The sequence below is a fragment of the Struthio camelus genome, chromosome 17 (assembly GCF_040807025.1).
Source record: "Struthio camelus isolate bStrCam1 chromosome 17, bStrCam1.hap1, whole genome shotgun sequence".
In the NCBI taxonomy this organism is placed as follows: Eukaryota; Metazoa; Chordata; class Aves; order Struthioniformes; family Struthionidae; genus Struthio; species Struthio camelus.
In genome coordinates this window covers 6,830,210-6,857,646 of record NC_090958.1, presented here as the reverse complement: position 1 = coordinate 6,857,646, position 27,437 = coordinate 6,830,210, and the positions used below count along the sequence as shown (strand labels likewise).

The 27,437-nt window shown below is 47.4% G+C and overlaps 1 protein-coding gene across 1 annotated transcript in view; it reads right to left on the bottom strand.

Annotated features, from left to right (window-relative positions):
* The window catches only part of RBM19 (RNA binding motif protein 19), a 92,344-nt gene that overhangs the window by 56,659 nt on the left and 8,248 nt on the right, over positions 1-27,437 (bottom strand). The window contains exons 11-21 of the mRNA XM_068910705.1: positions 27,200-27,330; positions 26,641-26,762; positions 25,754-25,850; positions 25,114-25,224; positions 24,422-24,622; positions 23,604-23,721; positions 20,354-20,508; positions 18,679-18,739; positions 16,909-16,988; positions 15,600-15,655; positions 13,037-13,153 (exon numbers count right to left, since the gene is read on the bottom strand). Of these exons, the coding sequence (XP_068766806.1) occupies positions 13,037-13,153; positions 15,600-15,655; positions 16,909-16,988; positions 18,679-18,739; positions 20,354-20,508; positions 23,604-23,721; positions 24,422-24,622; positions 25,114-25,224; positions 25,754-25,850; positions 26,641-26,762; positions 27,200-27,330 (1,249 nt within the window). The remainder of the gene's footprint in view (positions 1-13,036; positions 13,154-15,599; positions 15,656-16,908; positions 16,989-18,678; positions 18,740-20,353; positions 20,509-23,603; positions 23,722-24,421; positions 24,623-25,113; positions 25,225-25,753; positions 25,851-26,640; positions 26,763-27,199; positions 27,331-27,437) is intronic.

Here is a 27,437-nt window from a genome sequence, read left to right as displayed (position 1 = left end):
AAGATGTCCCTGCGGAGGCCACGGCTCCGACAGACACAGTAAGCAAGCGGCCGAAGATGCTGCAAAGAGCGGAAGAAACGAGAGAGGAGGCAACGGCCGTGAGGGAAGCGGCCGCTGAAGGCAGAGACAGACTGCACCTGCTTCTGCTAAAAAGGGGGAGGCAGGCAACCAGTTTAAACACCAACTTTTAAAACAGCGTCCGCTCGTGCTGCTAGAGCGGACCTAATTTCATGGGGTTTCTGCACAAGCAGCGGGGTGGAAAACGATCACCGGGAGGCAGCGCGTGGAGAAGCACCCCTCCGCCCCAGCCCGGGTCCCCAGGTCCCCCACCAGCACAGCGTGAGGCGGGCAGCCCGGACCTGGGCACGCCGGGCCAGCGGCGCGGTGACGAACGAGGCTACCAGCGGGCTCTCCAAAGCCCAGCCGTGGTGCCGAGGGGAGCCGCGCGCCTCCCCCCGCTCTCGCCACGCCACCCTCTCGGGTGCTGACGAGGGAGACAGCGCAGTCCTGCGTGACAGCGTGAAATTAATATGATTTTGGGGAAAGTTGGCAGTGAGTAATGAGCAGCTGAAATACCTCATCTCCACCCCCTCGTCCCCCCCAAACTCCTTTAACCCTTTGGTTGCTAGCTTGGCGCAACCAGAGCAGGATCGAGGACCGGGGGGGAATTCAAACCTGGGCTAAAGAAAACCAAGGAGGGCTCAAGCTCCCACCTCGCAACTGCATTCGCAGGGCAAGTTTTGGCACAAATCCAGAGGGTGCTGCTTGCCATGAGGCCCAGCGTGCAAAGATGCCGAAACCAGTGCTGCTGGGCTCGGAAACGCAGGAACTGTGACATTGAGCCTTGTCCTCGTCCAAGCGGCTTTCTACACGTCAAGCTCTACAAGAAGACGTCAGAAACAACGGAGGGCGGAAGAGGACCAAGCCTTTCCTCCAAACCCTCACCGGGCAAATCCCAAAAGGCCACCCGGGAGGGGAACAGCCTGACATGCCCAGGGCACCAGAGGGTAACCCCTCTGCTAAGAGGCTGGTTTGCAAGAAGCAGATCAGAGAAAGCCACTCTCCTATAGATCATTTTCCCAGGGCTGGTTTCCCTGGTATCCAGCAAGATGAGAACTTGCTCAGAAAGATGTTTCTTCTGTAGGAAATACTTAAGGGGGGGTCCTTCTGTGAACTCCTGGCCATCTAATAGACGTCACTTCCACACAGTCATCTTCCCCTAACGACAAGCCTCAGCAGTTTCTTCCAACACTTATTTTTACCAAGTTCTCAGATTTAAGAGCTCTTCTCCTCTGCCAGATGCTTGGAGTTGGTCAGCTGGTTCAGATATTACTGGGGGAAGAGGAAGGGAGGCAAGATGACAGATGATCAGCGTGATCTGCCTTAGCTTAGTTTCTTATGGAAAAGCAAGAAGTGGGCAGGAGCACAGACAAAGATTCACAGTGCCACAAACTGCAAAAGCCAATATGGCTCCAAGCCCCAGGGCACAGCAAGCCTTCGGTGGGGGATTTGCTCTGGGGCAGGCAAGAGTTCATATAATGAAAGGTGGACAGTCATAGCCGTATCCGAAAGGCTTAAAACCCACTAGATTAAAAGAGGCAGAAATGCTATAGCAGGCTTGAGGTTAAAAAAAATGCTAATAATGCAAAGAGAGAGGCAAATACAGGACACAGTGTCATCCTGAGCAGAAAACTGTGACTCATTAGAGGCTTGTTCAGGACCTTCTCATGAAGTGAGACCACAAACTACCCACACATACAGGTCAGCAAAAGAACCAAAAGGTGGATGGGTCTGTGTCACTATGCTAAGAACTGCAGTTAAGAAATTTAATATAGAGAAGAAGTTTAAGATCAAGAAAAAAATCATTTTGATTGTTTGCCGAGTTCAAAGCTAAGACATCAGCTTAAAAGTTGGCCCAGTGCAGTTCTGGCACAGCAGATTCTGCAGCCGCCCACTGCCAACCCAAAGGTAGCCTGAAAGGTAGCTTGGCAAAGGGACAATTTTGAAAATGAACAAAAAAAGGCTGCAACCTAAGACAAAAACAACATGTGTCTGTCCTTCTTATATACAGACACATACACACATATTTTTCACAATTCAGACAAAAGGAGACCTTATAATACTAATTGCACTCAGTAGGATATTTATAGGAGATGGCACGCAGGGTTACTATAGGCTTTGCTGCTTGTTTCCAATCATGGAGAAAAAAATAATCACACATGCACACATGTGCATGCACTTGTAGTCCCATTTGGGGTTTTTGGCACTTTTCTATGCCAAAGCAAAATACCAGGGCTGCATTTGAATAAGACATTTCACAACAGCCCCTTCCCCATCTCTCCTCACTTCCCCGAGCCCCCCTACCCTGATGAGCAACCAAGTCTGTGCATAAAACTAAGTTCCATCCGCAGGTTCAGCTCAGTGCCCTTGGTGAGAGACACTTCTGCAAAAGCCAGAATGAAGCAGCCTACAAATTCCCTCAGTTTGCATTGGGCACCCGGACTGAGCAGAAGCAAGCAGCTGAAAACTCCTCAGCAGAGGTTTCAGGCAAGCAGGAAGGGGACCTGCGGATACGGAATATTTGGAGTGCAGAAGAAGAGGGGGGGGGGAAAAAATCAAATCAAGTATTGCAATGAATATTCAAGACAGGGGAAGAGATGTATAGAAAAGTCTTCCTTCTGCTCTTGGGAAGATCCACCTTTTAAAGCAACCCTGTCAAGATAACACAGGAGTTAAACATTTCCTTATCTATGTTAAACACCTTTATAATTCAAACTGAAAAACAGCCCCAAAAACCTGTTTCACTCTCCCCTACCCAGTGGCTCATTTCGGATAGTCAAATTAACTGGGCAGTTACACTGCTGGCCTCTGAATATTAGTCCAATATTGCTGTGTTTGGATTTCCAACAAAGAAGAAAGTGACTGAAAGAAGCCCCCCCCCCCTCCCCAAATGTTTCATTTACACTTTTAAATATACTGAGAAAAATAAACCAGCCCAGCAGATCCCTGCTTTCTCATCTGGATTTCTGAGCTCACAACATTAATGCACATATCTGCAAGCTGCTGCCCAGAAAGGCACCTGCATCCTGCACTTCCATGTGCGCTGCTCCTGGCGACCTGGAATTTGGAAGCGGGTGCAAACAATGCTGAGTAAATCCTCTGCGCTAAGCCGGGCTGTAAGCACGCACCTGGGGTAGATTGTGCAGCAGAGAACAAGGTCACACAATCCAAACGCGTCGGAAGAGCGGATTACACGGGGTGGTCTAACTCTGGCAGCTGCACGGGCCGCATCCGGAGGCTGGGGCCATCCCCCTGCCACAGCAGCAGGCAGGGGCGCTCAGCTGCCGAGACTGCTGTTCCCAGCCGAGGTGCTGCCAGCTGAACCATGCCAGGTTACCTTGCCTTCCTATTTCCTGGTTGGGACGGTGCAACCAGGCTCTGAGTCGGAATATTTTAGGTGCCATATGAACGTGACCTGAAGGGCTTCAACACCCCTGAACTGCAGGAGTAAGCAAGTTTTGCATGCAGAGGGAGGACTATCAGATATGACAGACATAGCCCACAAGAGGCAAGACTTTAATCTTCCAACAGCTTCCAGCAGGGAGAGAAAATGGGGTGATAAGAGACAAAGGGAGGGAAGAGATCCAGACTATGCAGCGGGATCACAGGGGAGACTGCTGCAGCCTGACACAATGACATTGCGCATCCAGGACCCATCGCCAACACCACTGAGTCTCCCAGCAGACTCCAGGGACGACTCATCGCTCAAGGCACACCGGAGGGCAGTAGGGAACGTAACAGAGCGGAGGAAATCCACCTTCCCCTCACAAACCTAAAAGCCACTGAAGGACACCGGTCGGATGGAGGTTCAGACAGCAAAGACGGAGCAGTCAACAAAGCAGCTTCCTAACACCACCAAAGAAAACATGTCCAAAGATGCATTTGCATTTTTACAAGTGCCTTCGAGTTGCTTTGCAGATTGGGGCCTGCAAAGCAAGTGGGCGAGAGGTGCAGAGCTGGACTGGAAGCACCAGGGTTGAAAAAGGGTGTTGTTAACCAGACCCCAGCTGCAACGCCAGAGCAGCAGCCCAAAATGCCCCAGATATCAGACACGCTCCTGCTCAGACGCTCAAGAGGCTGACGCACAGACCTCGCATCCTAATTAGGGAGCTGAAATCTAGCATTAACAGAGTGCCACATCATCTGCTGGCACCATCTGAAGCTGCTTTCATTTACACCTCCTGAGGATATGGCCTTGAACTAGTTCACAGATACTCTTTCCAATGCATGCAGCCCTGCAGCGCACAACGGCTGGATTTGCACTGTGTTCAGAAAGCCACCTTTAAAACGGGAGTCTTACAGCACAGGGCTTTTCCTTTAGAGATAGGCCAAAGCAGGGTGAAAATGCCGTTGGCAGGTGAATCTACCTGCACGCTGAAGACATCACATCACATACATGCACCTATGCACGTGTTTGGACATGACCTGCCACCTACCACCAACATAGCTGCACAGGCTCAAGCTGTAAACGCAGCAAACTGGTAAGCTCCATGGGGTTGGAGTCCGAGCTCAACTGCTTGACTGTGAGGGTCCAGACTGCTTCACCAGTAACATGTTCCCAGCTCAGCTCTGATCCAGGCCAACCCCTCCTTTTACTGGGGCCTGGTTCAGGGGATACTTGCTGCAGATGTGAACTGTGCTGTCCCCACTGGCCATCAGGCTGTTTCAGTTACTAGTTTAGGAATTCTGTCTTCTAGTGCATTCACCTGAGCGATGGAAAGCGGCTACATCCCTGCAGAACCTTGGCTATTCTGCTGCACCCCTGAACCCCAGCCTCCCCCTTCCCAAATCCTTTTTCAGTAACCACTGCCTTGCTCGCTGTACTCTCTTCCAGGTCTCATCTTTCCAGCCCGCTGCTTCCTCTCAATTCCCATCCCCTTTCCAGGGCACCCTTGGCAGCTCGCTCTCAGCTGTGGCTTCCCATTATGTGGCCTCAAACTCTCTCCATGCTCCCAGAGGGTCTTGTTCTCCCCATCTTGCTCTAACCACATTTCCCTCTCAAGCAATAGGCTCAGCCTGTTTTCCGTCTCATGCTTTGAACAGAGGACTTTCTTCCCAACATATCAAATTCTCTCCCTCTGCAACAGCCACAGATTTACCACCAGCAACGAAGACGGAAGGGGAGCCTTTTGGCTCCTCATTTGTCCACAGCTTTGCTGTCTCATCTGAGCTCCATGTGCAATTAAGAAGGCATGCCACTTGAAACAAGTGTTTGATATAGCCACAGCCATTGGAAACCACTCAGGTAAACTCACGTTCCCAGCTAATCACCATCGCTTCCCACTCAACAGTTCAATACCAAGCAGAGCGTGTGCTTGCAGTACAGGACACTCATGCTGCCATCAGCCAGTTCAAAACAGACTTATCCGGCTAGGCGTTCGGCCTAGGGATTTCTCTGGAGTTTCAAGAGAAGAATCGGTCACGTTTTTAAACCACCTATCTGCTTCCTCAAGAACACGATAGAGCCATCCCACTAAACACCAAATCAAACTCAGGAGGCACCATTAGTGCTGCGGGCACTCGAATGTAAACAGGCTCTCCCCTTTAATGAGACATATTCTTGTTCCTAGAACTGCTTCTGACAGGTTTCCATCTGAACGCGTGCCTCTCGGCAAGATCTACGTGCCACAGTACTTCCATGTGCTGCTGCCAATATCCTGATCCACAAGTGAAGCCAGAAAGCTGGGATCATACGCAGGCCTGACAGTTGGGTGCAGAGAGTCTAGCAATTCCACGGGCTGTTTCTGCTTGTTCAGACTTATTTTTAGACAACTCCTTCTGGGCATAGGCTCACAAGCACAGTATCACGAGATAGACAAAGGTGTGAATATTGCAGAGTAGCTGGCACACTTCGCGGCCTCCCTGGCACCCTCATCCAGCTTACCACTTGCTCAGCCAAAGGCTAGGTCAGCATGTTTCTACCACAGCTTACTGCAACTGGAGCACAAGACGCTTCCTGGCCCGCCCAGGGGCGATTCAGCTCTCTGCAGAACCCTGCTGGCACCGCACAGCCCTGCTACTGTTGCATCTGAGCAACTGTTTTAACATACTTACTCTCACAGTCTCTCAGGAGTACAGCGTCCCTTTCTTCAAGGCACCGAAGCCCCAAACCGCAAAGGCAGTTAAGAGAATGATCAATAGAGGCCTAAATAACACGAGCAAAGAATTGAGGAATGCATCCAAACAGTCCCTGGCCCGCAGGCCCAGCTTTTCTCTCCTCATCTGCAGATTGCTCCAGTACAGGATTTTGTTAATCTGACTTTGCACCAAGCAACAGGGGAGTTTTCTGGGCCACACGCATCAGATTTCAGAAGAGACCAACAGGCTCTTCTCTTGGCAAAGAAGCCCTCCTGGTGACAAGGGCTGCGGGTTGTTCTGGGGAACATCTCTCTATTCTCTACTGGGGGAGCAGAAAGTATTGGCTTTAAATCAGCAACTGCATGTTAGTAAGATAAGAGACATTTAGTTGATGGGCTTTGCTTGCTACCCAAGCAGCGACCCTCCTCTTCTCTGCAGTGAGAGTCCTTCAGGGTGGGTCTAGCTGCAGACCGACAGCTGGACCCTCGTGCTAAAATGACACAGAAATATAGTTTAGTCTGCTCACGGATGTGACCCAGATAAACAACCCACCAACCCAACAGCAGTTTCTTCCAACCCTTCTCATACAGGGTGGATAACCCGTTTCACATCCTTCCACCAGTTTTGCTTTCTAGTGTGCCTAACAGCTGCACGTGTAACTACTTTCCCCTGTCTCCCTCTGACACTCACGTAACGTTCCCAACATATTTTATCTATGCTGATTTGATTTTGCTTCAGCTTTAAAGGGCTAATAGCGTAATAAACAAAAGGTTTTACAGTCCTATGAATCTCAATCATTTTTGTAAGGCATGTACCCTTACCTAAACTCCAGTGTGCTACGAGGAAGTTTCCAACTGTTAAAGACTGGAGAAGGATCTGCACTTTGGTTTTAACTGGCTTTTTACAGGAGGGCACAGGATGTGTTGGGGGACCTCATTCTCAGCAGATAGTGGAGGAGCTAAGCAGGAGATTCAGCCAAGAAGAAAAGACTGCTCTAGGACAGGTCTGCTGACAAGGTAGGACTGCAGAAACAACAGGCAACCGAATGAACCCATGGTTACTGGGAACCATCAAGCCCATCCCTCTGTCTCCAGAGAGGGCCTCCAGCATGGACTCAGCAGTTCCTGGGCTTCTCCCCAGCATTCCTCAGCCAGTTTCATCTTCCCAGCTGTAGCTCTGCAGTCCTTGCCCTAGCCCAGCAGGCTTATCATGAGGAGGGTGCTGCTGACTGACTTCTGCAGCTCCCCCACGTTCAAGGGCCATCTGACTGGTGGGCGACAGTATGGAGAGAAAAATGTTAAGCAGCAATGCATTTCAAAATATATTTTTTAACACAACATTTAGGGCTTTAACAGTGAAAGCAGCACTTAGCAAGTACTTTGACATTAGACTGTTCAACAAGTGTTTGCACCATTATGCATCCTAGGGCTGTTTGCACTGAATATTCTAATTAATACTGCCCAGTAATTGCTTTGGGAGGAACTCCCATGTTTACGACAGGACTCCTTTTTTCCTCCTCTGCTTTTAGGTAGCAGAGATTTCCATGGCTTCAACAGAACAGCAATACTCAGGGAAGGAGAAATTGTCTCCAGTCATGTAGACTCCATTACTGGGAGAAAGGTGTGAACAGCAAGCATGTCTGGCAGACGGATTCATTATACCACCGTGTCCTTTATAATGGGAAATGAAAAGCCCATTCTGATAACTACACTTTATTATAATAGGTCAGAAGAAGTGAAAGGCATCATCTTATAAGATTAACTTCATAAAGACTGCCTCAAAAAAGAAAAAAAAAATCTCTGCCCAGTTTATCCACTGTATCTTTCTTTCAGAGATTTTTCTTCTTCTAGGAGACATGATTCCAAAAATCTTGTCCCACTGACTCTGTTTTCACTTTTACCCTCTATCAGAAGGAATAGATCTGTTTTCTTCTAATCAGTCTCAGGCACTTGTTTTGCCAGATGCAATAAATGCCATGTCTTTGTCAAGAGCAAGAAACTACTCAACAAAGAAGTTAAAATTAAGAGAGACACCCATCCTCAAAGGTCTGCCTAAGAAGCAGTATTACTTTTTTTTTTTTAAAGGAAAGTCAGAATACAAGGATAAACATACCTGATATACCAGAGCGCAGAACAGGTTATCTTTCAATTGCTTTTTCTGGTAGCTGTTTCCTTAGTCAAACTAAAGTCCAGTCTTTCAGTTGATTATAAGTTTACGATTTAACAGCTTTACACAGTGTGCTTGAACTCAATGCCTACAGGTCAAAGACAAGGGATGGCCAGATGTACAGTGAAACATCTTCTGTGACTTCTGACCCCTGGTCTTGTTCTGAATAGCACCCTGAATTTTGAGGATTAGTGACTATTGTAACTAATTGGCAGAGAAGGGCTGCTTCATTTTCTGGAAGTGATGGTCATTGCAATTTCAGGAGAATTTATACATGAAGGCCCAATTACCGATTCTCAGCTACATTTTATAAAGCAGACCGAAGGAAACTGTTCCAGCCCCAAAATAGGAAACTGGAGAGACTCTCCAATAACTGTTTCTTTTGATGGTACAACTATCAGGTATGTCAAATTCTAGGAAGACTATAGTGTTTATTCCTTGGGTTGCATTTGATTGGGTAGAAATCTCGAAGAAGCCCTTTTCTAAATCTAGTTATTCCTTTTGGCAAAATATATCTCTCTCTCCTTGCGACGTTATATAGCAGTTGCAACACCACCTTTGTTTTTAAGATTCAAGAAAGTTGGCATAGATAGGGAGGAGGAGGAGAGAAGAGGATACTATGAAACAAACAGTTAATTGGAACTTCAAATGAGCATTGCACAGATCTAATGTGATAGATTTTAAAGGAGCCTAATTTTCAGAAATTGCCAGAGCTCCAATCTGTGAAAATGTGGCCTTTCACAGGTCTCCAATTCAGCATGCCACATCTAGCGTTCCTTTTGAAAAAAAGTCTTGCCATAAAAGCCCCCCAATTTGGTAGCAAAAATTAACAGCCTTCATGGGATATCAGTCCTTTTGTCTCTCCTCTCCTAACCATGGCTCTTTGGAAAGAGCTGTCAAAGGACGATTTATCTTTTGTTATTTTTCCAGGTAGTGAAGATAAGAGCAGAGTCTAATAAAGAACAAAAATGGGGGGGGGGGGAACCCACCCACAAGAGCTAAATCTTCACACCTAGCCCAAAAGCAGCCACTGTAATTGAAAAGTGTTTCTCCCTTGAAGGAAATAACACCAAACGGGTCTCAAAAAAATCCCCGGGGCAGAGTGACAGAGCCTGACAGCTTTAGCACAAGCACCCGGCAGAAAACGTTCCGAGCCGAGCGCCACACGCCTGGCGGCCCCAACAAAGCCATCTCGGAGGGCTGGGCCATCCTGACCAGAACGGCTGGTTCTCCTGGCCCAGGTCCTTTGTGGAAGGTGGGCAACAAGTAAAGTTTGCTAGAGTCCTGCATGCAAGAAATTTATTTTGCAGGCAGAGGACTTCAGCCTTTGAGGCCATTAACCTGAGCATTCATGACTTTCAAGTGCAGAGAAAATTAAGCATCGTCTCTCTCCAACCCAAGGATTAAAACTCTAACATCCCCAAACTCTGAAATCAAAAGAAACATGTTTGCTTTGAATCTCCTGTGAACTATGAGCTTGGGGAAAAAAATCAATTTGAATTTCACACCCACACACAGATCTTTCCAAAGGCCTGCTTCCTCCCAGTGGTCCACCCTGCCACCAGGAACAGGCAAGGAGGAAGCTCTCGGGAGCACAGCATCCCTGAACCTACTGGTGGCTTCTGATGGAGAACGCGCCTGTGGTCGCACGCTGGGAAGGACATGCGTCGCCAGCCACTTCTGAACCATGGCAAGGTTTTTCCCCCCGCGGTTTGCACGGTTAGCTTGAAGGAGCTGGGAAAAGGCAGCAGCAAGGAAGGGCACACACCAGGCAGCCCCAGCCTAACTTAGGCTGCCAACCCAGGGCCCTGCACCATCCTTCTTAAGGCAAGTTCAAGCATTTAAGTGATGGATCCATAAACAGTGACATCAAAAAGCATGAAGACAACCAGGGCAGGATTTCCTGAACCACCAATGCTGAACCCCATACATAGGGAAGCTTTCAAAACTCGCCATTCAAAACACTCAACTCCCTTGTTTTGCTGCGTTTCAGTGTCATTAACACCTACTTTGGGCTAGATTTAAAAAGGAAGACGTATCTCCTGGACAAAGCTCAAAACATGAAAATATTTGTTTGGGATAAAGAAAGATTAAATAGTTTTCTCCTGACTAGACAATTGAGGGGAAAAAAAAAAAGCACAAAAAGAGAGCAGGCAAAGAAATAATATCAGCCGCGTGGCTGCAAAGTAGCTTTTGAACATGCAAAACAAGAGAGGAGATGCTTGTCCTGCAAAGCCTCCTACCTTCGCAGGCCTGTGCGGCGTGCCTGGCAGCGGGCCGGCGGTCCCCAGCCCCACCGTCCCCAGCCCGCGTTTGCTGGGTAGGCTAAGAGTGCCCCCTGCAGCCCTCACGTCCGTGCCGCCTCTGCTGCCAAACAATTGTTCACAATTTCAAATACATAAATAACGAAATATAAATAAGACAGGTTCCTAAATGCAGAAAGAGCTAAAAGCTCTAGAGCAAAGGCATCTGATTTAAAACCACAAAAAGCAATCTCGGAGGATGAAGTGCTTCGTGGCGCTCCGTCATGCCGAGTTTTAGCCTCTCTGAAGAGAGGGAGGTATGGCAGGGGTAGAGGAAGGATTGTGAGCCCCCCCCACCCCAGCTGCTGGCTTTTGTTTTGAGGATAAAAACACATCTCTGAATATCTTAAGTAAATGAAACGGATGTTCACGCATTGTTCTTAAAACGCTGTCAGCAGCGCGCACGGCTAGAAGCTGCACGTTCCTTGCAATATTAATCAGATTGCTCCTCTCCGCAGCACTAAGGTGCCAGACAACAAGACAGAAAAAAAAGAAAAAACCGTCTCTGCTGGGCAATTCTGTCCTCTAGCATAAGTACCTAAGTCTCCCAGCTCTTTGCACTTAACACAGGGCCCTAAAAGCCAAATAGATCCCCCTGGTTTTGTTTGCTTTAGTGTTACAACTGCTGCCAAACTGCAGTTTCAAACTAGTGCTGTCCCATGTGCTGACAAAACTCAGCACAGAGCTTCAACGGCCAATTTTTTTGCTCTGGTCCAAGAGGATCTCTCACAGCAGTGAGAAAGCAAAAGCACCCGAGACCTTTAAAGCTGCAGAGCACTAGAAAGAAAAAAACCTTTTGCTGTTCTGCAGGGATACTTTTGTTGTGCCTACCACCTCCCTTTTAAAACCTTTTGCTGTTCTGCAGGGATACTTTTGTTGTGCCTACCACCTCCCTTTTAAAACCTTTTGCTGTTCTGCAGGGATACTTTTGTTGTGCCTACCACCTCCCTTTTAGCAACAAAGCGTGTGTGAGAGCTGAGTCTCAACCTGAGTCCAGTTAAACCCAAGGAGCACACCCCAAAACACTGCTGCAACATACAGCTTTCCTTGCAATCTCGCACCTTTCCTCCACCCTGCCAGAAAAAACAGACTAGCAGCAGCAAAGAAACCACTGTCCTTACCTGCGGTCAAGCCAGGCAAACATTACACTTTAATAAAAATCGGTAGAGTTTACTGCATATATGGAAATGCATTGCTTCCCCTGTTCCCAACAAATTGCTGCACAACGGCTCCTTGCAAGGCAGTTTTCAATGCTTGGTCTTGCGAGGTTTTAATGGGTTAAGCTATTCCACAACCAACCCAGTCCCCTTGGAAACAAACACCATAGCCTTGACAAGCCTAAACGGCCTGCCTTCTGCTTAGATAGATTCACCCTAACCCAAGAGAAAAGCCACCTCCTCACACAGTACTGAATTCTGCCCTGCAGACGGAAGCTATCACCCTTATTTTCCTGATGGAAAAACCAAGGTACCGAAACGGACACTGATTCCCCCAGCTTTCCTCTGCAGGTCAGCAGCAGAGTGCAGACCCTAGCATGGGTTGCTCAGCAATCAAAATAACATTCTCTTCCTGGGAGCAAGAAACATGCCTTACGCTATACTTTACAAAGTTTTTACCTCTATTCTGGGATGCATTACGAGGCCTTGTAAGTCACTGCACAAAAGGCTGAGGATACAAATAAAACAGAGATCAGCCAACATACAGAAGAACGTAGTCACTGCTATCCTGCAGGCTAGGATCCTAAAATCAGTGCTACCCCAGGCGGATCTCAAGTCTGACGAGATAATTCTTGCTGGAGAGGCTATTACAGACAGCACAGTTTCACATCGCTCCTGTCACAGGCGTGCTGATGACAGGGCAACACCACACTGAATAAGTCAAACACATCCATGTGTACACAGTAAAATGCTCCTGGAAGGCAAACCAAGATTTAAGTGCTCCTTCCACGAGGCAAAGGAAATACACTGTCATGTGTGCAAGACAGATGGTGGACGGAGCCAGTTCTTGATAAAAACCAATCATACCAGCTGTCCACAGCAGCTCTCCTGGTGCTCCTCCTCAGCCAGGTGTGCCAAGCACCAGGAAAGCTGCTGCACATGCCTCACGCAAAAGGAAAAAGATCAGTGCTATGTCATTTGTTCGACAAGCTGGGAGGTCTCCCAACTCTGCTGATGTCCACTGCACAGTGTGACAAAGCCACCCAACCCTGACAACTCCCAGTGGCTCTACCCCAACCATGGCCTAATGCAAGCTCTTTCTTGCAAGCAGAATTTCTATATTGGTATAATCTACTAAAATATTTTTTTTACTTTCAGCAAAGGCTCATTTACTCCCACAAACAAATCCGTATCTCATAGAAAGATCCCTTATTAAAATACATCAGCTCCAGCATGGAGCACTCCACAAACTGATGAAAAACACTTTCCTACCTGAAGAGTTCCCTGATTTCCCTCACAGTAGCCTGGAATGGGATATTTCGGACCAAGATCTTGGAAGTCGTCTGCTTCTTGAGAGTTTGTTTCTTTCGGGATGATTTCACAGTGGACCTAAGAAGTCAACAGTAAAGGGCAGTTAAAGACCATTACAAAGCAACACATCCAGAGCATTCTGGCTCCTTTAAAGTTAGGAATCTAGAAAAATTAGCCCAGTAGCTCACAATTGACATCCCCACTGGCATTTTACTGGCAACAATGGAAATTTCAAAGAGTAGATGGAGAAGGAATGAATTTAATGTACCATTTTAAATCCTACATCTAAAATTCAAAGTTTTCAGCTTTCTGATCGGAATCACAGTTTTTAAATATAATATTTAATCTAGTTTCACACGTATACTTGGTTACTCTCCCAAAGAAAAGGTCACGCATCGTGCCTGTACTCACGTCTGGCACTAACTTTTGTGTTGACAGCAAATCTTGTATATTCTATTGTCAGAAGGATGTGAGCTATTTTGACATATTTAAATGATTAATGTATGCTAATTTTGATCTTTTTTCATACTGATTTAGAAAATAGCTAATGAAACTTTAGAACAGATTTTTTTCTTTTGCTTAGGATTGGCTGCATTTGCACAAGATAAAAATTTATCCAATACAAAAAACAGCAGCTTGTTTCATAAAGCAAAGCACTCTGCGTTATAGGCTGGATACCAACCAAAGGAATTCTGAAATGCAAAATGGATAAAAATGGCTTATTAAAGGACTGAAATACAAGCTGTAGATAGTGAACTGTCAAGACTGCTTTTGGTCCCCAGGGACCAGATTTTCAAAGCAATTCTGACATTTAAGAAATATATCCTCCAGTAGGGTTTCCAAAGACTCTAAAAGACAATTTTCAGGTGCCAATACGCACCTTTAAACATCTGGGTTCATTTTCAAGCTTCCACTTTAAAATTAATAAAAACTACAAAGAAAACCCTAAAGCAGGACTCCAACTCATTTCCTCCAAAAGAAACCATCCCCTTTGCACCTGGCAGCCCAAACAAGAGAAGTTAAAGCCAAAATTTTTCAAACAAGAAAACACATGCATTTGTTTTAACTACAGCAGATTATCAAGTCCCTGGTTTCTTTGATTAATTTTATTACCCAGATAATATTTATCTTCCCAAGAACTCTTTAAGCCTACTCAAACTTAAATACCTGTTGATTTTGCGATGCTCACGAAGTTGTCACTACAGTATAGGTTGTGCCAGAAGACTTGCCTTCCCACTGTATTTCAGAAGCTGGGAAGGGTATAACCACCTCCCACAGCTGTGTGAGGCCACTGAACTTCTTTCCCCAGCTGCCTCCTAACTCTCCAAAATCCGGAAGCTCTGCAGATACCTCTTCTAACCCTCAATAAGGATTGGGTTATCCCCCCTGGAAAGGGGATAGACCCATCACATGTGGGGCCCCAGGCAGGAGACTTTGCAGAACTAGCTCTCACTCCCTGCAGCCAGGCTTATATCTCCTGCACTGATCCAGCAGCCAGGGGCCACAGAGCGGGACAGGCATCAAAGAACACTACTTATATCCCTCCTTCAGTCCCCTTATGTTAAGGTCTCTCACCTTCATTTGTGTGCAACTGCCAAGTAGTAACACACTGTGGGCAATGAACTCCACCTTCAAGTTCAACTTGGACTGCAGCAACAGCAGCCTCTGTTTCAGTGTTTAACTCCTTGAGGCTGCAGGCCACATCAGAGAGGCTTGCGGATAACCTTAGCCACTGATCACAGGGTAGAGACTGATACTGTAGTGCCAGAAAAGGTCACCTCTCGGTCACACAGCACCTCTTAGCCTTCTTCCCAGGCTGCAGCATCGTAATTGGCCCCAGGCAACGCCTCCAGCCCTCGCCATGTTCCAGTCCCTTCTTGTCCCATTGCTACGTTCTTCCTGTAGCAGCTTTTTTGACCGCTGGTCCCCCTGCCTTTTGGCTGCACCATCTCTGCAGCTGATACAAAGGAAGGGACTAGACCTAGTCCCAGATGAACTGCAATTTCATGGGTGCATTTCATCAAAACCGCATGGGGCAAGAGTCATGCAGGCTTCAGCGTTAAAGGTATAAATCTGAGCTAGTCATCCTCTATTCAACAACAAAAAAGGCACCTCCAGAGAAAAGTCAGTCTCATCTGAGGTACCAACTCAAAAGCATCTTTTAGAGGAGCCTTTTTCTTGACAGTAAAGGAAGCATCGAGTGCCTGGTTCAGGCTCACTTTTGGGGTCACACCACTGCATGCTGCGTATGGGTTTTACGTGAGAATAAATCAATTACTGCTGAGAACAGCTGAGCTAACACCTTTGCATCACTCTTCATCACTGTTCCCCCCACCACCACCCAAATAAGACTAAGTAAGGCAATTCCTGGTACAGCATTACAAAGGCTGATGTGTTTAGCAATCAAAGTGCTACTGATCGCAGCCCTCACGATGCAGAAATGCTAGCTAAAGACATGAAGAACCTGTCAAGAACTTCAGCAGCTTAAACTTAACCACAGCACAGAGGCGAGACACAGCTTTACCTGACAGCTCTCTCCGAGATTTTCACTTCCAGCTTATGGCCATCTACAGAGCAGCCCTAAAAGTCAAAACAAAAACAGAAAAGCACTGAAGTCACAACAGCTTTTAGCTTCCAGGACATGGAGTACAGCATTTCAAATCTTCGCTCCTCCACATATATTCCTCTTTCCCCCCACCAAAGCTCTCTGCTGAACACCATTTGTGCAAGGCTAGGTTTTTGATATGAGGTTAGAGACTGCTTGACTAACCAAAGGAGCAGTCAACATCCCTGATCTAGCTGCCCATCAGCCTCAGCTCCACCACTAAACTGGCAAAGGCAAGCCACTTCACTTGACCTACTGTTTCCTCTCCCTCTAGACTGCAAACTCTTCAAGGCAGGGACCACCTTACTATTTCTCCTGCACCAAGCCAAGGATGTCTCATTTACAGCCAGCAGCCAAAACAGCAAGAAAGTCTTTCAGCTCTTGCTTCCTGCCCCTTTGTGATTCAGCACAGAAAACAAACAGCGTTTTGTCTAAGCAGTCCTGGCAGGGCACACAACATGCAAGGGCATTACACTGGGAACCCAGAGCTCTGCTGTTCACTCATTGTCCACTCCCTCTGCAAAACATCACTTTCTTGCTTTCTCTCTTCACATCTACTATAAGACTACATAGCCTGTGGAATATGTAATCACCACCTGTTGAAGCTGGGATTCATGCATTGTGGTCACTGAACGCAAACAGATTATACACGCGTACGAAGCGGTTCCTTCAAATCCATCTAGAAAAGGATCATTCCAACTCTCTGGCCTGTACCACCCAGGTAACACGGGCCAAATGGTTCAATTAGGTTTTTCCACCAACAGAGGGAACGATTCTTTCCTTCGGAGTGCAGCCCAACCCTACAGTACGTCAAGGAGAAGGCATGAGGCTAAAAGACCCTGGAGCAATGGCAGATTCACAGAGGATAAAACTGTGAACTCCACAGCACTCAACACTAAGCAGTATTTAATTCTTTTTAAGTTGGGGCCTGGGTCTCTGTCACCTCTGCAAAGGAAACCTTCCAGAACAAACATATTAAACTTCAAGCATTCCACATTTTCTGCCAGCTCCGTACTGGATCAATGCTAGAAAACTCTTTGCTGCATGAGGTCTTTTCCCTTACATACCCTCTTCCCTTGCAGGCCTAGCCCATTTTAGAGACCGCTCCATCAGTACACTATCACTTGTAGTACTGACAACCTCAGCTAGATTCTGAACTTCACAGTTCATCCAAGCCTTTGTCCATCATCTGTGGAAAGAAATCTGGACTAACAGTACCTAAGCTTACCTGAAGCCGACGTAGGGCCTTCTGAGCATTCTCTGGCTTCTTGTACTCCACAAACCCAAAGCCCATTGAAAGCAAAGCACCTATCAGAAAAGAAAGGAAACTCGTTAAATTAGTAGGAATCAGAGACGACACTAAGCAGGAGATCATGCTTCATTGATTTTGAGCAAGATACTATTCTAGGATGGATGCTCTACTTGAATAGCCTGGCCTTTCTTGTTTTGGTGCTGATGTCAGGGGATAACTGAAGTTGCACACACAATAGAGTTCTGCTTTGCATAATTTCAGTGCAACCATGTTAACTAAAACATTATTTACAGGTCCTGCAAAACAGCTGCTGATCATATTCAGGGTGAGTGATCCTATTACGAATACTTTTTTTTTTTTTTTTTTTTTTTTTAAATACCCAGGACTTTCTCCTCATGACTGAGGCCTTCATTTGGAAAGTTTGCCAACAATCCGGAAATGGGTATGACTTTTGCCCTGGGATAAAAATGCACAGGCTGTAGGTTGGCCCCAAGATGATACTTTTCTAATCCACAACGCATTCAGGCATTCATTTTGGTCAATACTTGAAAGTCAGTTTACTAAACAACATTGGGAACTGAGATCTGCTTAAATTCAGACTGTTGCGTGCTGTATTTCCCACTATCATGAAGTGCAAGCCCTATGTTTCACCTGAGAGGCAAAATGCCTTTGCAGTCTCCAAGACACAACTAGCAAATGCTTATATAAGCCTGGATGGGCAGCTCCAGCTTCCAAGCCAAAGATGAGACCTCTTACACAGCCCTTTAGTTCTTCCCTGAACCAGTAAAAGCTGGCAGCAGCCCCAGTCACGTCGTGTTTCTTAAGAACACAGCGACAACTTCAAAAGCCCATAAATAAGGCTGGATGAGGAAAGGAAAAACCCACAACTGAAAACACAACACTTGGTTTCTGACTTCAAAACTTCAATGGCAGCAGGCTAACAGAGATCACCCCACAGTGATAGAAGCAGATCACTTCAGAAAGGAGAATGAGGTCAGCCTAAACTCAAGTGTTGCAGACTGGTCATGTGTGTGCCTATAGCTGTACTTTTGAGCAGTCCTACAGAGTTTCCTTTATTTTATTTCTTTTTCTTTCAATGGATCAGAGTTTTCAAGCATCCCATGCAAGAGCTCTGTACAGCCACTTCCTACGACAAATCCCCATAAAGCTGCACAACTCCCTAGTTTAAAATCTGGGAACAAGACATAGCCCATATAGTCAGTACTTGCTGTAAGCAAACTCCTTCCTGTCCAACCACCCAGAAGCCAGGCAGTCAGTACAACAGACATAACCACTCATCACAGCAGCATGCTGGGGTTCAAAGGAGGCAGGCAGAAGGCAAACTAACTACATTCAGCACAGTACTCAACCAGACACCCTTGAAGATCCTGGTCGCTACTGCGTATAAAGTATTTCATGCACAAGTTTAATCAACACAGGGCACTGGTTCCATTCAACTTTCATTCTGCTCTCTTCTATGATCCTGAAGGAGTTGGCTTCTCTATCCTGATCTCAAGAGAAGGCCACGTCTCTACATATCCCACAATTGAGCTTAACCTTCTAGATTGAACCCTGGGGTATTTTTGGTTGCTGTTTTCAGCCATTTCAGCAGGCATACTTCTAGACATATTGAGGATTTCACCAACAACAGACAAACGCTCCGCCAGATGAATGCTAAAGCAACGCCACACCTGAGCCCTCAGCAACCAGCCGAGGGAAGGAATTGAACAGCAACATCTAGAGTACCTGCTTTGTCTTTCTTCTTGGATATTGTGCAGCTCTTCACAGCTCCCACTTTGGAGAATGTCTGCAAGGAATTTGGACACGTGACTTAATTCTCTTTGTCAAAGGCTTGCAACTCAACTCAAGTGACAACGTGGCCCTCTTCCAGAGCCAGGAACACACACTCACAGGCCCACCTCCCCCGCTCCCCACACCTAACAAAGAGTCAGTGCAGCTGTGTCTTCTCTTATAAAGTTATTTCTATACAAATACATATACACACAAACACATACACACTTTTAAACAAATATATACATATTTACTCCCAGAAACTCTCCACCACTCCTCAATAACTGCACAGAGACCTGGAACAGCTTTGGAGGAACGCTACAGATTACAAAACGCCCTCACCCAGGTATGGACCTTAGAGGAGGGTGACTGCCATGGAGGCAATATTCTAGACCGCTCCTTCTAAACCCATTCAAGAGGAATTGCAAGGTAGCAGGAGCTGTCCTGCTGTGGCAGACACATTCTAGAACCAAGGTACAAGGTGTTGGTGTGGGCACTGGCTTGTATAGTGCATTTCCTCTATTCCTGATCATGTCCTGCAGGAGGATTTTGGCACAGCGCAGGCACCTGCCGTGCAGCCAAGAGCACGTGGAGGCATGCCGAGCCCCAGGATCTGTACATTGCCAGCTTTGCTGTCATCTGCATCAAAGTTTCCATGCTGCTCTTACAAAGTTAAATGCTTGAGACACCTGCCAAGGTACTGGGACCACAAATCACTCAGCCCTTTCTGCTCCCAGTCTGTCCAGGCTCCATGAACGACAACACAGGCTGAATGTGCTAGGCTCTGCCCCTCTGGCACCCACACATAAACCAAGCTCAGTTGCTATCTGTAAAAAAAGACAATTTGGACATCCGTTTTGCTGCCATGTCCTCAGCAGAGAAAGAAGTCTCCCTTAACAGAGAACTAGGGTACAAAAACTGCTCAGACTTCAAGGGCAGGTAGGAGATTATAAACTAGTAGGTTTTGGGGCAATTAAGTTAGAACTATCCTGGCTCTGCTTTTAACATCCCACATCGCTTCAGAAACGCTATATCTCCCTTTGCTGAGGTAAAGCAGCACAGTCTCTCCTGTGAGGGCACAGGCAGCTCGACATTGGTAGAAATTTAGATGAAAAGTGCATCTGGGTGAAATTATGCATTAAATGCAATAACACACAAAGCAGTATCACAGCTGCAGAAGTGCCGGCCCCAAGGAAAAGCATTACTGAAAGCATGGGTGGCGGAGAATCTTAGAAGATTCTCTGTCGCTCCCACCTGTTCCAATATGGGAACTGTTTAATCCCCCTTAAAACTGTTTCAGACATGTTTGTCTAATGGATGCTCAAAACCCAAAAGTGGAGGTTCTGAGTCCCAGCATAATCTCTCTTCCATCATCAGAAGGTCACAGTGGCTGCAATGTACCTCCTTGAAACACCTCGTCCTCACCACATCACAGTTGCAGAACAGCTAGCTAGTCCCTTCCACTTTGCAAAAGACTAGAGCCAGCGCTCCCAAGCCTGTGCAGGGAGCAGGGACTTCACTCCAACAGACATCACAATCTGGTCCTCAACCACACGCTCAATGCCTTCCTGGTCCTCTGAGCAGACTGTGCTTGGCAAAACCTAGTCCCTCCCCTTTGCTCACGGCTCACCTCCTTCAACGTGTCTTCTGTGGTGGCAAAGTTGAGGTTTTTGATGAACAAGGTACACCCTGGAACGCTTTCTTCCTCTTCCTCCTCTTCCTCCTCCTCCTCTTCTGGTGCTGCTGTTACCTCTGAGCCCTTTATAGCTGTGTCAGCATCATTACCTGATACAGAGAGAACAAACCCAACATCGTAAAACGTAGCAAAGCCAAATTTGGGGTGAGCTTGCCCCCTGCTCCAAGCTCCTAGTTGCAGCAGGAACAAGCCGCTTCTCTACTGGCTCTTCGTAGGCGAGCACAGACTGAAGCACACTCGACACATGGTATGTGAACACGTCCCTGTGGAAAGTGAAACACTGCCTGTTCTCTGAACGTACAGTTCCACGAACCTTCTTCCCCAGCGGTCAAACACCCGCGCATCAAACCTAGCCAGACACCTGCTGAACTATGCAAGGGGTCTCTGCCTCAAAGCAGAGGGACAAAGGGAAGGTCAGGCAGAGAGGGAGGAACAAACCCACATTTCCCTAGATGGCCCTTTCATTCTCGCCTGTTAAACAAAGGGTAAGTGGAAGGTATGGCAGATCACAAAGATGGAGAGGAACAAGAAAGAAATCAGTCAGCTGAGATGTACAATGTGCTGAAAATCATCAGTGCCAACACAAGAGACTATCCTTACACCACCAACTCCAGAGGAGTAAGACGAAAATCAGCATCTGCCAGTCCTCATACAGACCAAAATGCTCCAAACCCCCCCCACTGATGCCTTCCAGCTCTACCTCCTGCACTGAGGTGGGACGATCCTTAGCTGGCCCTGAGCTTTATCTACTAAAACATGCAGCCTCTCCTGACATCTTGGTACGCAGCAGCTCACTCCAGGCCTCAGTACGTCCCACTGAACATGCTGGATCACAGAAAGCCAAGTAATCAAGCAGCAATTCAGTATAACAACTTCCTCTGGGGCATCTAAGCCCCACTGTTGAGTTTTGAGGCCTTGTCCAAAGTAAGGGAAGTTAACAGAAATCTACCTACTCTAGAGGGCTTAACGAGGATCAATGGGCAAGTCTGCTGGTATCCGTGGTTTGCCTTTGCCTTACTAGGGAAGGAGGCTTGGGCAACTGCTCTTTGTTGCTGTCCATCCATTCATTTCCCTCTCTTCCAAGCTTCTAAAATGGCTTAATAATTTCTATCATATTTAACGAAATGAAGAGACCTCGAAGCTACTGGGTGGCTGCACATTTCACCAACAAAGAAAGGTGGGGAGAGGAGAGGGCTGCTAGTCCCCTCACTGAAGCAAAGGCTGCAGTGGGCCTAGGACCTTATTAGACACCAGAGAGTACACACGAGCTTTCATCCTTTGCCTCACCCACTCCTTTACTTGCTAGACAACTCATCTTTCAGATTGGCTTCATCCCCTACAGCACAGCTGATGCTGTGCTCAGCAGGGCCAAGCTAATCATCTCTCTTTGGCATTAACACATCTCCCCTCTGTGATTTTTCTAGGCTTAGTTCTCTCTCATTCCACCTGAAGGGAATCCGCACTGGGGTCAAGGGCACTCCGAGACCCCTCGCTCCATCCCAAGAGCAGCTTTTCCCCACACGGCTCCATTTGCTTGGCCTCCCTGGCCCGCTGGCATCACGCAGCCCAAGCCTTTTCAGTTGGGTGGTCAAATCCCTCTCACCCACACAGGCTGGATATTTGTCAACATTAAAGGGAAACCCCCCCCCCCATCACCTTCCAAAAAAAAAAAAACCAAACTCATTTGAGGGAGGGAGAGGGAAGAGATTTAGTGAGATGGGGGAAGGATGAAAAGGTGCCTCCATCTGTGGCTGGCGCAATAAAATGCAGCCATGCACCACCACACGGGGCCCTATTGTAGGCGAGTCGAAGAGTTTACTGCAAATCCCCTCCCTTTCCCTCTCCCCGATGCAGAGCGCCAGACACTGGCAGCAAAGACCATTATCAGCCCCGAGCAGCCTTCCAGGAGCTCCGGCGCTTAAAGCCCTTTATCTCGAGGTGAGGGTCTCGGTTACAGGGAGATAAAATGGTTCCCCCACCTCCCCGACTCTAGCCCTCCCCTGTGACCTGCATGCAGAATTGCAGCCCGGGAAGGTGCTTTTCATCAGCTTTCCTCCCCCCTCCCCAAACCTCAGAGTCCTGAAATAGCTTCCAGCAAAGAAACCTACATAAAGCTATGGTTCTCCAGCCCCTGCACAAAAATAAAAAATTAAAAAAATTTTTAAAAAATTAAAACATAAAAAAGAGATCTTTAAAGGTTTTAATGATATAGGAAAGATCTAGTTTTCACAGGCCCTGGGATGGGGAGAAAGAGGTATACTGGGGGAAGAGCAGGATGTGTCCTTGCAGCAGGAGCAGTGGGAAATCACCCAGACAAAGCGTACAGCAAGGCTTGAAACAAGAGAGCACAAAGAAATACGTGCAGGGACCCACAGCCTGCCACGGGCAACTCAGCTGCTCCATCCACTGCTGCTGGGCGCGCCCGCTGTTCCTTCGAGCCTGGCTGCTTGCAGGCACTGCCTGTATCCTTGCACAGCACACAACTGCACACACACTCAGCTGGGGTAAGGCCTTGCTTACACAGAGCAGCTAATGCTCTCCCAACAGCTGCTGCCAAGACCAAGCCTTGTCCTAGTGACAGGGAGGAAGGGCTCAATCTGGTACTGCAGGGCTTATCCTTTGGCAAGTCACTGCTAAGACACCGCCAGTCTGGGCCGGACCATCGTCACAGCTGATAATGGCATCTGCGCTCCTATCCAAGTACACGTCCAAGCATTTCCAAGTCCCTCAGCACTACACTATCTGGGAGACTACGCAGCATTAGGTTGTATTAGATCGCTCTCACTACTGTCCAAGTGAGGATAAATACATGCGACAGAATTACCTGCCATATTGCAACTTGCCAGCATTGGACAAAGAACAAAAATCTCTTCTCATTGCCAAAGCAAGAGCTCACATCAGCCCAACCCAAACTGGATTGCGTCCTGTGCGCTGAGAGCAGCGCTGGACTCTCCATGCCTCATCCACGCAGCAATGAGAGCAGAGACAAGAATAAGCGCAACGCTTGTATGTAAGGTCAACAAACGCACTGCAGAGAGACAGATGCCCCTAAGAACCATACAGAGGGCTTCAGATAACATTGGTTCCATCCCAAAAGTGTCAGAAACCTCAGTGTTGCCACTGAATACGTGAAAGAGCAGGAAAACAGTCAGAGATGCTTCTGTTTCAAAGTCAAAGCTCTTACCTGATTCCAGTTTTGCCTTCCCTTCCTCTTCTGGAGCTTCAAGGGTTTTTCTCTGAGGGGCTGGCCCAGAAAAGACACCCATTGGAGCCCATTCCAGATACAGTGGCACTGAATGAAACTGTAAAGACAACACAACAGTAAAATAAAGAGCGGAGGGCAAGGCCTGAAGAAAGGTCTGTTCGCAGCAAACACTATTATGCGAAACTGGAGTGGAAAGCTGAGCAGCATTTCCAGCTGACTGAATTCTCTTTCACTGAAGTGAAACTGCACACAGGACCACAGCCTGTCATACGACAACTAGAGGTCATGGAGCAAGGCCAAGGCTAGGCAAATGGTTTTCAAGGGGCGCTCCTGGCTTCAGAACCATACTCCTGCATCACTAGAGGTGACAGAAACCTTCTTCAAGCCACTGAGGATTTTGTAGACTTACCACAGCCTTCTCTCCCTAGCTGTCTTTGCAGGCTGAGAACCCTACTCAGTCACTGTCACATAGGGATGCACTGGGCATCTCTCTAAATCCAAGTGACCAGAGGATAACAGCAGTTACTCCTTCTGGGGTAACTTATTTCCTTCAAAAGCCCTTTGGATCTCACATCTGTAGCAAGTACTCCTTTCTGCAGAATCACAGCTAACCAAGATCCTGTATCACATTCACTCAGGTGAACTGCTCGTGCTCATTCTCAAGACTTTACAAAGACAAACCAATTTCTGCCAGGCAACCTGGCAGAATTCGGTGCTCCAGCTCCTTCTGCCAGCCTGGTAGGATGTCTTACCAGACAAGACTCTCTGGGCAGCTGCCTGCTCCGCGCCATGCTCACCTTGGAGTAGGCCAGCCTGGTGAAAGCTTGCTTGGCCTCAGCTGGCTCCAGGAACTCCACAATAGCTGTGATGCCACCTTCTGGGAGTAGCACCCGGCCCAGGCTGCCATGTTTGCCAAAAACCTCCTCTAGCTCTGCTACTCTTGTACCAGCAGGGAGGTTCTTCACCAGGATTACAGTTTTACTCCGCTCACCAGCGGCCTATGACGTTTGGAGGGGAAGGAGGAAGGGGAGAGAGAATAAAAGTAGTAAAAACCAACCTCTTTTAATAACTGAAGATTTCAGATCCAACGTAACATGCTCTCTCACTCCATATCACACCTTTCTAGGATACAAAAGGGCCAACCCAGCCTTTTAGAATACACTTCCTATCAACAAGATCCACACCCCAACACAAAACCCCTGTTCCACACATGCTCATACTCAGTGATTTCAGCTCCAGGTCCACCCTGGTACAGACACAGAACTTGCTCTCTGCCTACAGCCAACTGTCACACTGTGACACATTCAGTCATTCGGGTGGCGGGGGGGGGGTTTGCATATTCAAACGGACAGAACAGTTCCTAACCCATCTGAGGGTTCAATCCTGCAAGATGTCAAAGATTTAATTACTAATTTCTTTGAGAGCTAAGGGCCTCAGAACCACACCATCATTTCAAAGAGGTAGCTCCACTTTGCTGCTGGGCATCTACCTGACTGAAGGAATCCAGGCTGACTCCATTTTCGATGAGGAACCGGCGGATTTCCTGGACCAGCTCAGTTTCTCCCAGAGCAATCCTCACTGCCACACTGTCTTTGCTCTCCTGTAGGCAAGGACAATCAACCAACAACGTGACACTGGTCAAAACAGAGAAGCAAAGGGCTTGATCCAGGAAGGTGCTGGGCACTTGTTTTTCCTGCTGCTCTCTGAATCAGATCCAGAGGGAACGCTGCAGAGAGCTTGAAGGTAGAAAGCTCTAGCTTCTTTAAAGCTGCTGGAAGTTTTGCCGTTGGAGCCAGAAAACGGTCCCAAAGGCAAAGTGAAGTTTCCAGGAAGAATCTACGCTATAGGGTATAAATTTCCAGCAGCTTCTAGTCATGCAGAAATGCAAAATTCAGCCAGGCAACCCAGGATGAGGGCAGTCATTTTGTCTTCCAATGACAAAGGGGTTGTCGGGCTCAGATCCCACAGAGAAGCTACAGGATCATGGATCTTTCAATCTGACTGACTGGCAGTTGTGACTGCACAGAGGCTTCTGCAGCACAAAAAGACCAGGCAGGCTCTGGGGGTGAAGAAACATGTAGATAGCAAAACGATCTGCCATCCCTGAGCTGATCAATAACCCAACTCACATGATCCAGCACTTGGCTTTTGGAAGCATTGTATTTCTGAGCAATGGCATCAGCCACGGCATTTGTCCCGACAAACAGTGTGTTCCAATTGTGAGAGCTGAAGAGACAAAAAAAAAAAGGTCAGGTTCAGAGTCACCCAGGACCTTCCTCCCCTGGCATTTCTCTATTCAACAGCCCTGAGAAAAAACAGCTTTGAACGTCATCGCTAGCAGCCAGGGGGATAAGCTAGAGGGAAACAAGGGTAAAGATCCTTAGACGAGGGACAGGATGAGGGAGCGCATGCAGCTTAGCTCTTCTTCCCTACGTGGTTATCAGCCACTGCTATGCAGTTACAGAGATCACTGCTGGAAGTTCAGATGTTGGCTCAGAGGAACACATCACTGCAAACCAGAACACACTTATGGTTTTTCATCTGGCACAAAGCCCACATGAGCAATGCTGTGTTCCTTCCCCTTAAAGTTTGAAAGCATTGTCCACTTCCAAGCAAATCTGCCAGAGGGGAAGATACCTCAAAGTTTCTACGAGCTTTAGAAATATACATGATCAAGCAGAGGAGAAAGACCCAGCCAACTCGGAACCACTACTCTGAAGAGTCACGGTATTAGAACAACTTTTTTTTAGACACTGCCGCATCCAATTCATACACAAAGTCATTGAAAAAAAAATCAGTGAGCGGCAGAAACTCTGAGAAACCTGAACTACTGAGTTACTTGGAGAAAGGAAGAAAAAGAACCAAGCAAGTAAGAGATAAAGGAAACAAAGCTGCGCAGCAAGTGTTTTATTGACTTTGGTCATCTACATAAGCCCTGCAAAGAACCCATATGCATTCTGGCCATTTGAGAATTTGGCAGGTTGCGTTCTTACCCCGCTACAAGACACCTCTGTACCTGGCCCTGTTGGCTTTGTCCTTAGCCTCTTTCTGCTTCTTGTAGGAGGAGGATTCTTCTGCATCTGCATCTTCCTTTTTTTCTTTTTTGATAGTGGAGGGCAAAAGATGCATCATTCTGCCCTAGAAGAAAAGAAGAACAGGATCAGCAGCTCTGAAATTAATACCCAGAAGCTCATGAACTAAACAGAAGAGAAAGCTGCCAGGAAACTTCCTCTCAGTCAAGTGACAGAGGTGGAAAAAGAAACCTTCCTCCCCTTTTGCTCAAAGATGACACCACAGCAATTCTAAGCAGCCACACAACGTGAGAGACTGTGGGACTCGGATCTCGTTCCATGACCTCTAGCTCAGACTTTGGTAGCTGCAAGGCTGTTCACATCAGCGCTGCTCTACCATAGCAACTGTGCTTCCCATATAGCAGGGCAAAACAGACCCCACTCTCTTGCGCCCAGAGGTATCCATTTTGGCAAAGCACAGAAGCAAATACTTGGCCACATTACTAACAAACGCCCCCCGACCAGCCGCAGTCCGACAGCACAGGAAACCATGAATCACCGTACCTGGAACACCTGCCCATCCATTTCCGCATAGGCCTTCACTGCATGCTCGGGAATCATATATGTGACGAAAGCAAATCCTTTGGGTTTCTTGGTCAGTCTGTCTATAGGGAAATGGATCTCCGAGATGGGCCCTGCAAAAGGCAAGGCCTTTCCATGAGAGATGTCCCTTGTACAGCCATCACCTGCTACCACAGTGTTCCGAACTAGCATCTGCTGCCAAAGCCAGGGGAGGAAGGGA